Genomic DNA, 14,487 nt, shown 5'->3' on the forward strand with positions numbered 1-14,487 from the left:
GCTGAATATTTTTGTTTAAATCACATGCAGACAACAAAGCTATAGATTTTAAAGGGGAATAATAAAGTAAAACTGCCTCATTTATTACTCTATTACTTACACTATTCTATTAATGTTTTTGTGTGCTTTCTAAAATGTTATATTTAAATATATTTAATATATTCAAAAGGCACTATATATATATTTATATATACACACACACACACACACATATATATATATATATATTTATATTATAAATTCTTATTTTGTTGACATAAAATGTATAAAAGTATATATAAAAAAACAAGTTATAGAAACTACAGTGGTTGATTACTTACATTTAGACAATGTTTTTTTGTTTTTATGTTAATAATTATTTTTTATTATTTATTTTATGTTTAGACCTCATTCTATTACTTACACAAAAAGTTTGTTGTGTGCTTTCTTAAATGTTATATTTAAATATATTTTAATACAATATTTAAAAGACACTACTAATTCAATATGCTCTAATTTGCATACTTTATGCAAATTTAAACTAAAATTATATATATAATATATATATATATATATAATTATTATTATTATTTATTTATTTTATGTTTAGAATATGCAAATAAGACATTATCTAATGCTAACTGTATATTTGGGGAAATCTACAGATGTAAAGACAAAGTGTAGTCAAATAAACACCTACATTTGTTTTTGGATATATTTTTTTTTAGTATGAAAGAAGACATGCTATGGAGGCAAAATTATTGAAAAAAAAAAAAAAAGATCAAAATTAAAAGTAAAATTGACCAGTGCATGAAAAAAACCCTAATATTTTGTCTGTAGCGTCTCATTACATTATCTATTAATAAAGTTCATTATTACCTCATATGGTCAAAGTAGAACATGTTGGTATTTTACTGAATTTTGTTTTATTTTATTAACAAAGTATGCACAGTTGAATTCCTTTTTAACTGTAATTTATATTTAGGCAGTAAAGATGTGTGAAAATAAATAATTTTGACAAAAAAAATTACAAAAATGTAAAACAGTAATATTTTAAAACAATGTTTATTCATCAGAACATGACTATAACACAAATTATAACACTCACACAACAAATCAGTGCAGTGAAATTGATCTATTCTATGATATCATATTCAAATAAAAAAAGAAGCTTTCAAGCATAAATGCATGCAATGGCTTTTTAGTATATTTTAACAGATGTTTCATATTTCCACACAAAATACAAATACTCATTTGTACGAGCAATCGAACATCCATTGCACAGAAAAAGACAAATGTACAGAGTTCACTTCAGAATATCAGTAAAACAAACCAAAAAAATGCACAAATTAGAAACAAACTGTGGTAATGCTCATTATAAATCACATTATTTGGGATTAACGAGGCATTTCTGCAGGAAGTGGCTCATCAGGGTGTACACATGACGAAAGGCTGATCCAGAGAGAGAGTGGTCCTTGTCCGTGTACCACTGAAAGTAACATAAAATCACATTAGGGCATACACTCTTTCCATGTAACACATTATGAATCATTTTAATCATACATGGTGTATTTCAGGCTGTGCATCGGAGCACAGGGCATTCTTTTTCCATTTGAAACTTTCATTAAATCAACACCATCGAGGCCAATGTTAGTCCCACATCCCTGAGCCAATATTTACCATTGTCTCAAAGTCCACTTGCTCGTCCACCAGAGCTTTGGAGATCTGCGCTGCCTGCTGGAAATGGACATTGTCTACAGGAAAGACAGTGCTTTCACTACGTGACTGAACATCAAAGCTCAATGCAAACAGGGTCCATTTGTGCAAAGCTTTACTGCGTTACCTGGTGCACTGCTGAGAAATCAAGCAAGCACATTCCCGGAAACTGAAAATAAGAGTATTTGGATGAAACGTACCATCTGCTGTTCCGTGGACCAATAGAAAGTCTACTGATTTGAAGTTCCTTGCTCTGGATGTCACTGAGGAATTCTGTTAAGTGAAATAGAAATGTTACTGTTAATAACGTACCATGATATGTGTCAAATCAAATCATAATTGTGCTGTATTGTGAAAGAGCCGACTATTTACTTTGTAAGCGTCTGAATTCTCTGTGGGTGTTCCCATGTAGCGCTCAGTGTACACTGCATCTGCAAAAGAAAACTCAGTTAATACCAAAAACTGTATAGTACATTATATACAGTGGTGGAAAGTAACTAAGTACATTAACTCAAGTACTGTACTTAAGTACAATTTTGAGGTACTTGTACTTTACTTGAGTATTTCCATTTTATGTAACTTTATACTTTTACTTCACTACATTTTGAGGCAAATATTTACATTTAGCTGACAGCTCAAGTTACTTTTCAGTGAAAAAAAAAATAGACTTTTTAAAAAATTAAATCAAAACAGTATATTAATTAGTTAAATGAGCCATATCTTTACAAAATTAAACTACTGCTTACATAAAAGCATTAATACAAATAATCTAATAATATATTTAGAATATATAAAACAGTCTGAGTAGGGTCATTCTGCATAAAGAGTACTTTTACTTTTTACACTTTTGTACTTTTACTAAAGTAAGTTTTGAATGCTGGACTTTTACTTGTAGTGGGGTAATTCCACAGTACTTTTACTTAAGTAAAGGATCTAAAAACTTTTTCCACCACTGACTATATACAAATTACACTTATTCAACAGAGGTAAACATCTTTTCAGAGTGTAAAAAGTCAGATTTACATGTCATTTTTTATTTTAAAGCAGCTCTAGGTACAATATAAATACTGCTCCATCCCTGGAAACACACTTGTATTCAGAAACTGCGTCTTTAAACAAACTGCCAAGACTTCTGTACAGTTGTGATGTCACAATATATATATATATATATATACACATATAAATATTAGTTGTGACATCACAACTGTACAGAAGTCTCTCTCTATATATAGGAATGACGTGCTGCTACAGTGCTGTCATTCCCTGGCTGCAATGATGGTGCAGAGATGCAATGATATACTTAGATATGGAAGACAGAGGGGAATAATAAGGCAAAACTGCCTCATTATATTACTGACACTAAAAAAATGTTTATTTTGTGTTACAAGTTTGAAATGCAGTCTGAAATGTTTTACTTAAATATGCAAATAAGGCACTGTTTATCAAATATGCACAAATGTGCATAGATTTCCTGAAGAACATATAAATAAGAAAAATTTTGCGTCCCAGACAGAGGGTCACTTCGGGTTTATTCAGTGCAGGAGTCACGTTCACGAAATGCTTTCCATTGTTGATGGATTTTTTTTTCAAAATGTATTTTTTGAACATTTAAGCATAAAAAGTAGTAGAAACCCTAATTACAAGTGCAGGATTTAACACAATGAAATCTGTTGCCTTTTTCTCGTGGCTCCAGGGGGAGTTCTCCCAATTCTGCTGAAGTGTCTCAGGGGATGTCTGTGTAATGTATTGCTGTAGGCTAATACGTCAGTAAGCAGTAGAATAAGTGACGAGAGAGAAAAAACAACAATAAAAAAGAGGTCGCTAATAGGACAACTCCAACAAAGAGAACAGTGTATGATGATCACCTAATCAGTGCACACCATACCTCATGTTTACAAAGATACAGATTTAGCCCTCACCCACTCTAACAGTAGTATGATCACCTAATGGGTGTAAACCATATCTCATGTCTATAAGGATACATATTGATAAGAGGGGGGCCTGGGAGAGCCCACCAATGACAGAACGAGAAAAGGGAAGATTGTATGACATATAAACTGATGTTTTAATGCTGTTAATTCAGTCTCCTGTGGTTGCAACCAGGGAACTCATTGAGTTTTGATCTCTTGACCTTTTAAAAATAAAACTCTGCTGCATGAAACTCTGAACGAATCTCCTGCTACTTTTTTTTTAATTCTATCATTTTTGACTCTTAGAGTTTGGGGAAGATTTGGTGTATGTTGTTGGCAAGTTGGGAGGCTCTCTGCCCATCTAATCTGACTTTGAGGGCTTTGAGCTGTTTAATATGCCACTACAACTGGTGTAGTTGTCATATATATGTATATATATATATATATGTATATATATATATATATATATGGACATGTATTCTATCGATGTTTGTACACTTACCATAATATTCCCACTTGGCTACTGGGGCAACTGCTATTCCACACTTGAAGAGTCCAGTTCCAGCACCCAATGCCATTGAGGTGACGTAGCCACCATATGACTGAAGGTCAGAATTAGAACAAATTTAGTGAATGCTGAAACATTGTATAACAAAATAAGTTTATGAGAAATATAGAGAGCAACTTACCCAGCCCCACATTGCTATCCTGTCTTTGTCAATGAAACCCATGTCTATGAATTTCCTGCAACACAGAGATATTTTTTTTGTGGTAATATTTTTTTTTACATTTCCTGCTGGTGTTGGTCCACTGTGTTTTCTGAAGTCCACAGTCAACATAGCAGCCATCTAGCAGGACATTTTAGAGTCTTCATGCTTCCACAAGCTCTTTGGAGATGCTGCTTTCATTTACAGCAGGACTTGGCACCTGCCCACACTGGCAAAGGTACCAAAAGCTGCTTCAATGACCATGGTGTTGCTGGGCTGGACTGACCAGCAAACTGGGCTGACCTCAACCCAATAGGAGTCTATAGATACTTTGCAGAAGCCTGACATTTGTGTTTAAAATATCCTTTTTTCATTGATCTTATGTAATATTCTAATTTTGTGAGACACTGAGGTTTGGGTTTTCATTATCTCGAAGCCATAATCATCAAAATTACAAGAAAAACAGGCTTTAAATATTTCAATCTATGTGTAATGAATCTATATAATATATGAGCTTCACTTTCAGAAATAATTGACAAAAAATATTGAACTTTTTCACAATATTACATTTTTTTTTTATGTACCTTTATGTCCACCAAACCTTCACAATTATTATTATTTTTTAATATTATGATGTAACTTTGCGTGTCATACAGAGGGCTACACAGTGTTTGTGATCCAACATGAGGTAATTGAATGTTCAGTCCCACTTTACCTCACAGCTGATATCTGATCCTCCACTTCGTATGTCCCAAGGCGTTTGTAGATTGCATGCATTATTTCATCACCTTGGTAACCACTTCCTCTTCCATCAAACTTGGCGACGATGATCCCGTGTGAACTGGAGAGATATGTGCCCCAGTTCAGCCTGTAACGCAGGTTCACCTCCTGACTACAGGGGCCCCCGTACCTGCACAGGTCACACATCATGACATGTTAACAAATATTCACTGAACTGTATCAGGATGGAGCGCTGAGGAGTGATGTGTACTCACACATAAATAAGAAGAGGATATTTTTTAGACTTCTTGAAATTTGGTGGTAACATCATTTCATACCAAAGATCTGTCGGCAAAAAGTTATGACATATCAAAAAAGACAAATGTATGGTTCTTTTTAAACAAGGAAACTTTTTCTGTCTGTTGGAAAAAAATCTAATCAGACACATATTTTACACAACAGTATTATCTTCACATATATGGTGGAAAAAAAGTATTCAGATCCTTTAGTTAAGTAAATATACTAATACCACACCCTGAAATGAAAAACTTACATAAGTAAAAGTACAAAAGTATCAGCATCAAAATGTACTTAAAGTATCAAAAATAAATGTACTGCATTATTATGCAGGATTTCCTCACCCAGATATAAAGTCTAAATATATTACCGGTATTAGATTAGCAGCATTTTAATTTTGTAAAGGTAGGGTATGTAAACTGTCATGAGGTTTAATTTATAAAAATGCATCATTATTTTAAATGTATTATGTTTTTTTTATGTTAAATCTCAATCTGAGAAGTAACTTAAGCTGTCAGCTAATTATAGTGGGGTAAAGAGTACAACATTTGCCTCAAAATATAGTGTAGCAGAAGTATAAAGTTACATAAAATGGAAATACTTAAGTAAAGGACAAGTACCTAAAAATTGTACTTAAGTACAGTACTTGAGTAAATGTAATTAGTTACATTCCACCACTGAAGATTTATTATCTGAAATGTCTTCACATCAACAGGAAAGGATCTTTGATGACAGTCTCACCAAATCCTGCAACCCTTATGGTGCCATGCTGCATTGTTGGCAGTTGGAATTGTGAAAGAACATTTTCCAGTTCCTTATTCTCTTCAAGAACGGAGAGCTCTGAAAAAAAAAAAATATATGACTGATGTGCACAAAAAAACAAAACAATTTAAAAGCAAATATCTTTATACCACAAACTGTTTAGAACAAGGGTCTCAAACTCAAATTACATGGGGGCCGCTGGAGGCAGTATCAAAATGACCAAAAAAAGACACAAAATTACTAAAAAAAAGACACAAATGACCAAAAAAGACAGAAATGACCAGCCAAAGGACACAAAATGCCAGCCAAAGGACACAAAATGACTGAAAAAACACTAAATTACTTAAAAAAGACATAGAATGACCAAAAAATACACAAAATTATTTAAAAAAGACACAAAACTATTAGAAAAAGACACAAAATTACCAAAAAAAGACACAAAATTAAAAAAAGGACACAAAATTACTGAAAAAACACTAAATTACTTTAAAAAAGACACATTATTACCATAAAAATACACAAAATTACCAAAAAAAGACACAAAATTATTTAAAAAAGACACAAAATTACCAAAAAAAGACACAAAATTATTTTAAAAAAGACACAAAATTATTTAAAAAAGACACAAAATTACCAAAAAAGACACAAAATTATATTACATAACATTTCCACTTTAGCAGCTGCCTTTCTTTTTGTTAACGTCGTCATAGAAACAACTGAAACAAAGCTCCAGCTTGCGCAATAAAGGGACCTTCCACACACAACACGGTAAAGTGCCATTTATATAAAACTCACATTAAACTTTCATATCAAGGTGAGGGCCACAAAATATCGTCATGAGGGCCGCAATTGGCCCGCGGGCCGCGAGTTTGAGACCCCTGGTTTCTGATAGAACCAGACCAGCATAAGTGTGGAAAGGACAGTGCAGTTATCACCATAACACATCATAGCCTTTCTCACATGACCTATTCCTATGAAAAGTTATATTAGAATTATATATAACCACAATCATGAACCGTGTGAAAGGACGTGCAGTGCTTCCTCTCAGGAGGAAGTCAGATGATGTATAAAGACTGACAAAGACCACGTTGTTGCTGGACATTCATGTGATAACGCATAAAACAAATGGTGCGTAACTTTTTAACGTAAGATATCATATGAACTGTTGTGTGGGGATAGGTTAACACATTGATGGTTGAGTTAGTATAAAGAGGAACAAAAGCCAACAAAGGAGGAATTTGTGGAGGGTCAGGGAGACGAGAATGCTAAATATCTCGAAAAGAAAAAGAGAGGGTACCATGACAGTTACATTGAGTTCCCTTCATAGAAGCAATGGACAATGGGGGGTCGCCAAAGATCGCCACTGCCCTATCCTATACTGTCAACCAAAGTGAAAAAATGTCTCTGGGACTTCAGAACAACTGCAACATTTAATGTGTTCTTCTTGGCCCATGCTCGGCCCTTTAACAAAGTTTCATGAAAATCAGGCAAGTAGTTTTTCTCTTACTCTGCAGACAAACAAAACATAAAATGATAAAATACAATCATTTAACAACGACTTGGAGTTAGTAAGTGTACCGACCTGCACCTGCAGTTGAGCCCCTGTTGTCCACGAGTGTGTAGAGGGGCAATCCAGGTCCTGGTGAAGACAAAAATAGAAAATGCACAGACAATTGATTATACATCAAGTCTTCTGTATGACTTAAGAAGCTCCGAGAATGGTTCACAGATGCTCCCCACCACAGATCACTACTGACACATGGACCGTGAATGAGTTATTGCTTAAGAGGACTCGTGGGTAACTGACCGTAGCAGTCTATTCGGTAGAAAGAGGCGTCAGTGCTGAAGTAAGCGGCGTTGTGCTGACACCTGTCCTTACGCAGGTCGCAGGTGAGACACTGAGGGGCAGAGTGGCTGCTTCCAATCGTGATCCTAGTAAACAAACAACTTGTGTCACTCAGTTGTAACATTTCGTTCGCTGTTGTTTATTGTCTTATAGGATCCCAAGCTTCGGCTAATATATCGGTAACACTTTACACTTTATTGAGCATGATAGTGTTTTCAAAAAGTAAAAAAAAAGATTCAAAATAGCATTTTATGTTGGACTAAAGGACTAAAAAAGACACAAAATGACCAAAAAAAGACACAAAATAACCAAAAAAAGAAACAAAAAGACACAAATGACTAAAAAAGACACAAAATGACTTAAAAAAGACACAAACAGACACAAAATGACAAAAAAGACACAAAAAAGACACAAAAAGACACAAATGACCAAAAAAGACACAAAATGACTCACAAAGACACGAAAAGAAATGAAAAGGATTCAAAAACGGACAAAATAGCCCAAGACTCCATAAAGTTAAAAAAGTAGATACAATAGAACTACAAGTCCAAGAATGAATCACACAAAAAAGAAGAATTCCTTACTTGTACAGATCGGTCTTTATGGGTTTTCCTTGGTATTCATTGCTCATAAAATATCTGTAGAAAGAAGTTTCAAACAAGTCAGATTTACATTTTTCTACTATCTAATGTTCTTTAATGTTTATGTATTTTCCCCAAAAATCATCACTCACATGGCATCTTTGGTTAATTTGGTTATGTAGATGACTTCCCACTTCCCTGAGGTGATAGGTGCTGCCTTGCCCTTCACGAAAGGAGTAAATATAACACTCAGCACCAAAATATGACATGAGGGCTACTGTGCAGTACATTTTACAGAACATAGTTTATTATACTTACATCTTTCACATAATGAATGTGTTTGTAGCCCTGAGTGTCACTCATCACTTTGTAGAAACTGAGTTTATCATCAGCAAAGAAAAGAGGTAAGGGCACGTACTGAAAAAAAGGTGATTTTTTTAAAAATAGTCATAGACCAAAACAAACAATGAATTCACAATAGTGAATTATAGTGTTAACTTTTTGGACACTTACATGTCCGACCCATCCCGTCTTGCTCCTTTGCTCAAAATTCTACAGACAGCAGAAATGTTTATTGCAGTAAATTATCATTTCAACACACTGGTTGTGATCGAGAGAATCACAGAAGTGACAGCTACCTGTTTTTCTTGCCAGCTGCTTCCATCAAAGTCATAAATCTGTACAACCAGGTGATTCTGTTGTCTTGTGACCCACTGCACAGCGACGCGTTCATCTGTGACCCAGGTCACTGAGCACAACAAGTGATCGCTGAGCAAAGGCAACAGAAAGTGACAAGGTAAGGCAGACCATGAGGATCTGTATTTGCCTACGTTTTCAATGCAGTTTATTTTTAAATGATTTTATGAAGTGAAGAATACAGACCCAGAAGCGATGGACGCAGGGGGGAGCACCTGTGTGAGGGGGATGGCATTTGTGGTATCAACCACAAACAGTTTCACCTTGGTAAGGGCAGAGCCAGCCTGCAGCAAATACAACCAAATGTAACAGTCTTGATGAATAATTCAATATTGAGAGTGTGAGAGAGATAAATGATTGACAATTATACTCAATGGTCTAACACTCACATTTTGTGAGCATCACAAAAACAACAAGGAATGAAAGCAGAGAAATGCTGCATGATCACAAAAAAATGATTGATTGCAAAGATGCGAAATGAACAGTAAAAGATGTAAAATGCAATAGACACAAAGCGACTACAAGGAGACGCAAACCAGGCAAAAACAGATGCAAAATGACTACAGCTGCTAGAAATGGATACAAAACAATTTAACATAGATGTAAAACCATTGTGCAAAATGACTACAAAGACACACAAGACAACCACAAAGTGGCCAGAAAGACAGTTACTGGAATGAGGATGCAAAACGGGTAAAAATAGATGCAAAACGACTATTATGAGATGCAAAATATCCACATAGAAATGTAGAACGACTAAAAATTATGCGAGGAGGTGCCAAATGATTAAAAATAGATTCAAAACAATCACAAAGGCACACAAAATGACTAAAAATAGATGAAAAATGACTAAAAATAGATGCAAAATTATTAAAGGTAGACACAAAATAACTACAAGGACATGCATAGAGACAGTTTCTAAAAAAAAAAAGAGATGCAAAATGACTAAAAACAGATGTTGGGACTTTTTTTGAGTTTGGGTGACTTGTTCGTAAGTAGACAGGGTTTGGGGCCTATTTGTGAAATAAATAAATAAATACTATCAGGGCAGAATAACGCATGAAAATCCCACCTTTGGATAAGGAAGAGCCACTGTCTGAGGATACTGCTCAGCTCCGTACCATGTGAAGTCCACTTTCTGAACTTCTGTATCATTAAACTCTGCATAAGCCAAGAATTTTCCAGTTGTTGACCACCATATTGCCCCGTTTGATGCAAACACTTCCTCTGAAATTGTTGTGAGAAAAAGAAAGTCGGTAAATGTCTTGCACATAGTGAATCAGATCCACACCTGAGGAAAAGTGAATTTTACTCACCCTCATATACCCAGTCAGGGACACCGTTAAGGATCTCATTCTTCTTCCCGTTGTGGGTCACTTGCACAGCTTCAGCAGTGACGTCAGATTTGAAGAACACGTTGTAGCCTGAGACGTAAGCCTGCAAAACAAAAATGGGTAACGCTTTATAATAAGGTCCTTAATAACCATTAATTAACAGGTAATAAGGCATTGTTCTCGCTTTAGATCCGGTAGTTGCAAAAAGCATAGTTAACTTATAGTTAACTTATAATAGATGAGTAATAAAGTATATTTTAATATCAATAAGCAAACAAAATAAGATTAATAAAGGCATGGCAAAGACATAATGGGTGGGTCATGGGTGTTTGTAATGCCATTATTAACACTTATATAAGCTTATAAACACACAATAATGTTAATAAGCATCTTGTAAGGACTTACAAGGGCCTTATTACTTGTTAATTAATGGTTACAAAGTTACAAAGTTAATGGTACAAGGCCCTTAATATAAAGCGTTACCGAAAAATGTACAGTAGTTTTGGAGGATTATACTCAGATGTGTTGCCTCATGTTGAAGCAGCTTTCATTTGGTTCATTTTGACATAATGTGAAGACAAACTATGTGATTATGTGGTGCATACTTACATATTTGCTTCCTGTTAAGGCCCAGCTAAAGTACTGCACATCAGTAGGAAGATTTGCAGGCAGAACAAATGTTCTGGAAAGAAATAGGGAATAATTTAGGGTGATATGTCTGTCTACATGATGATAAATGATGTACTGTATCACTATAAAATATGGCAACATACGAACTCTCCCTGTCATAGATGGAGTAAGAGGCTGTGAATGAATGTCTCCATTTCTGTTGGACACAAACAAAAACACTAAATTTCAGGCTTTTTGCTATCTTTTTTTTTTTTTTTACAGGATGATGATTAAACTTAAGTTTGAGCTAAAGAGAGAGAAAGAGTTTCTCACCTTTGTGAAATTGCTCTCAAAAGCAATGTACTTCTGATCACCTGACAACAAGTAATCTGTGGCGTCCACTTGAGCCTACAATCAAAATGGAAATATTAGTGTAAAATCGTTATTATGCAGCATGAACAGTGTGTTTATTGTTAAAAAAAAATGCTCATATTTGGGGAAAAAAAGTATATTACAAATGTTGAATTGCTCAAATAGAGTGACTCCTCGTTCGTTTCAGCATTGTGGAGGAAAATATTCCCATCTCTTGTTTTATGCAGATATTCCTTGTCTGCAGATATAAAAGATAATGAGATTTTTACACAACATGAAGATTCATAAATGATCTTATCTGTCTGCATAATAGTATGATGTGACGGGTTTTGATACCTGATATCCAATACAAATTGTAAGATCTCCACCTAATGGTGTCGTTGAAGTAATCATCAAGGGTGAAAGGCCGTTTGGCATCAGATTCTGAAATGATGCACATGCTGCATTAGTGACGGAAAAAGTACTCAGATCTTTTACTTAGTTTAAAGTAGCAATACTCCAGGTTCTGCATTTAAAAGCTGGTAAGACTTTATACCAGGGAACACAAGTTAACCATTGACTGGTTGCATATAAGCCTAAATATTAGTATGGACATTGGCTCTTCATTAGACACTATAAAAAACATATTAATGCCTTAATCTGCATGACCATATTCAAAAACTACTTGGCCATTAAGAGTTTTCCCTTAACAATCTCCTTATTACTGCTTATTGAGAATTAGTTAGCAAGATAAGTAAGAAAAATTACGACCTTAATATTTTTTTGAGTGTGGACCTTATAAGGTGGCATTACTACAAATAAGCCAAGCAATTCTGCCTCAGAAACTCTTAATAAATGTGGTCTATTCTTATGTAACAAATCACAAAACTTTGCACTACATAATAATAAAGAAGATATTTGTACTTGTGTTGACTTTGCATGATAATAAGCAACTAGTTATTAGTGAATATGAGTACTTTAATATAATGTAAGCTCAAGTAAGAGCAAAAAAAGGTATTACTATCAGAATATATTTAAAGTAAGAAAAGTAAAAGTCCCTTTTCGGAACATACAATATACACGGTTGCCTATAAAGGTGGAATAAATTTGTTTTCACACACAATCGTCTGTTAATTGTGGTTTTATTTTCATTGTGATATGTTTGGAAGAGATTGATTAATAAAGTTTTGAGAAGATATACACTTTATGTCAAGAATAAATCACATTGTCACAATCACTACATGGAAAGAGGTAAAAAAATATTTGACTCCAATTTTATGGGCGGCCGTGTATAACTGAATTATAATGAGTGATGCATTAGTGTTGCAGCTGGTAGGTGGAGCTAATGCAAATTGCTTTATACTGCTGGGTAAGCTATATTTATACATCAGGGATGGGCAACTTAAATGCTGCAGGGGCCCACAATTTTTCATCGACACTACCACAGGGACCATGCACTTAACCTGATATGATGAAGCTGCAATTTTAAATATGTTTACAGTGCAGTAACTTAACATATTTCACGCTCAAGTGCAAGTATAACAGTATAAATAGGATTACAAAAGGTTTGAAGCAAATCATTTTTTTTTTTCAGTGCAAGAACAGCAGACCAACATTAATGCAAGAAGTAATTTTGTGCATTTTTACACTGCACTTTTAAGATTTCATGCTCAAATGCATGTAGTTGTACTGAGGGCCACTTCAAGTGAGGGTGCGGGCCGTATGCGGCCCCCGGGCCTCCAGTTGCCCATCCCTGATATAGATCATAATTTATTGCTGATTTATATTTTATATGATCTGAATCTGCCAAATAACTAGTAGCTATAGTTAATTAAATCAAATGTAGGGAAGCAAAAGTACAATATTTGCCTCCAGAATTAACATTTGTAGTGAAATTAAATGTAAATACTCAAATAAAGTAGCCTGCAAGTATGAAAATCTCAGCCTACATATGTACAGTTTTTGAGTAAATGTACATGAGGACCAGAACAATATAAAAATGTTGCTGTTTCTGAAATTAAAATAAAAACACTCATGCATCTGTGCGTCACGCGGTGGCGCTATAACGTCCAGCAGTATGTGTTACACTGATAATCCACACCTATAAATCTTATCCTCATTCTTTCTTTTGTTATTATGATATGAGAAAAAGACACTTACAGAGCAGAAAAACTCAAAAACATTCATAAAGTCCACTTGAAATGAATCAATCAAGCACATAAAATAGTTTGTAATCGTTGATTTGGCACTTTGAGTGCAGCAGCTGTTTCTGGTTACTTTTCACACTGAAAGGCAACAGAGAGACAGAGAGAGAAAAATAGAAAAGTATGAAAAGAAAACAGGCCTGAGCTTTAACTTACTGCTTAAATAAATTGCCGGGATGGTTATTAGCATGATGAGGACAGCCGCCCCCACCACCACCCACACCACCCTGCTGCAGCCCTGTCAAAGGTGGCACAAAAGTTGCAAAAAAACAAAAACTCAGAATCAGACAACGCAAGCTGACGCTGCAGGTTCTCGTTTTGTTTTCCATTTATCCAAACAGTGAGCCGCACAAACTCCGCAGTAAGTCATTCACATTTAATAATGTTTTATTTGTATTTTACAGCATTATTACAACTGATAAATTGATTACTAACCATGATGTAGAGGATGTCGCCGTGGAGCTCTCAGACTAATAATCCTTGAAGGTCGATGATGAGAAGTTTAGAGTGACTTCTTGGAAAGGCAGCCTGGTTAACATGCTCTCACAACAACAACAACAACAACAAACCCGTAACAATGGTTTTCAAACTAAATATGGAAACATGAGAAAACCGAGCTCCGTCCTACTTTGACTTGAAGCAAGACTTCTCACACTTCCCGCTGCATTCCTGAGAGGAGTCCGGCACCAGACAGAGATGTCTTCCTGGAGTCTGCAGCCTGCACAACTTTCCAAGAGCGCACAACTTGCTGGTATTTAGGAAGTGGCTTTTTCAC

The 14,487-nt window shown here is 34.9% G+C and overlaps 1 protein-coding gene across 1 annotated transcript; it reads right to left on the reverse strand.

Annotated features, from left to right (window-relative positions):
- Window positions 1–1,034: 1,034 nt before the first annotated feature.
- fap (fibroblast activation protein, alpha) lies at window positions 1,035–14,313 on the reverse strand. The gene is made up of 26 exons (XM_059343035.1): window positions 14,148–14,313; window positions 13,869–13,950; window positions 11,866–11,952; window positions 11,673–11,767; window positions 11,491–11,565; window positions 11,322–11,374; window positions 11,158–11,230; window positions 10,531–10,651; window positions 10,287–10,441; window positions 9,401–9,498; window positions 9,157–9,286; window positions 9,032–9,070; window positions 8,837–8,935; window positions 8,671–8,741; window positions 8,522–8,575; window positions 7,899–8,023; window positions 7,674–7,730; window positions 6,071–6,169; window positions 5,308–5,377; window positions 5,028–5,222; window positions 4,295–4,349; window positions 4,108–4,207; window positions 2,068–2,126; window positions 1,896–1,968; window positions 1,660–1,733; window positions 1,035–1,468 (listed from the first exon to the last, which is right to left on the reverse strand). The coding sequence occupies exons 1-26, from the start codon at window positions 14,148–14,150 to the stop codon at window positions 1,367–1,369; spliced, it is 2,244 nt and encodes a 747-aa protein (XP_059199018.1). The 5' UTR covers window positions 14,151–14,313; the 3' UTR covers window positions 1,035–1,366.
- Window positions 14,314–14,487: the final 174 nt, after the last annotated feature.

The sequence above is a fragment of the Centropristis striata genome, chromosome 10 (genome assembly GCF_030273125.1).
Source record: "Centropristis striata isolate RG_2023a ecotype Rhode Island chromosome 10, C.striata_1.0, whole genome shotgun sequence".
NCBI classification, from domain to species: Eukaryota; Metazoa; Chordata; class Actinopteri; order Perciformes; family Serranidae; genus Centropristis; species Centropristis striata.

Excerpts from the sequence above, each read along its gene's own strand:
- fap (XM_059343035.1), bottom strand. Across the intron at positions 11,953-13,868 it reads CCCGGCAATTTATTTAAGCA|AATCTGATGCCAAACGGCCT; the intron begins GTAAGTTAAAGC and ends GCATCATTTCAG. Across the intron at positions 8,024-8,521 it reads ATAAAGACCGATCTGTACAA|GATCACGATTGGAAGCAGCC; the intron begins GTAAGGAATTCT and ends TTTGTTTACTAG.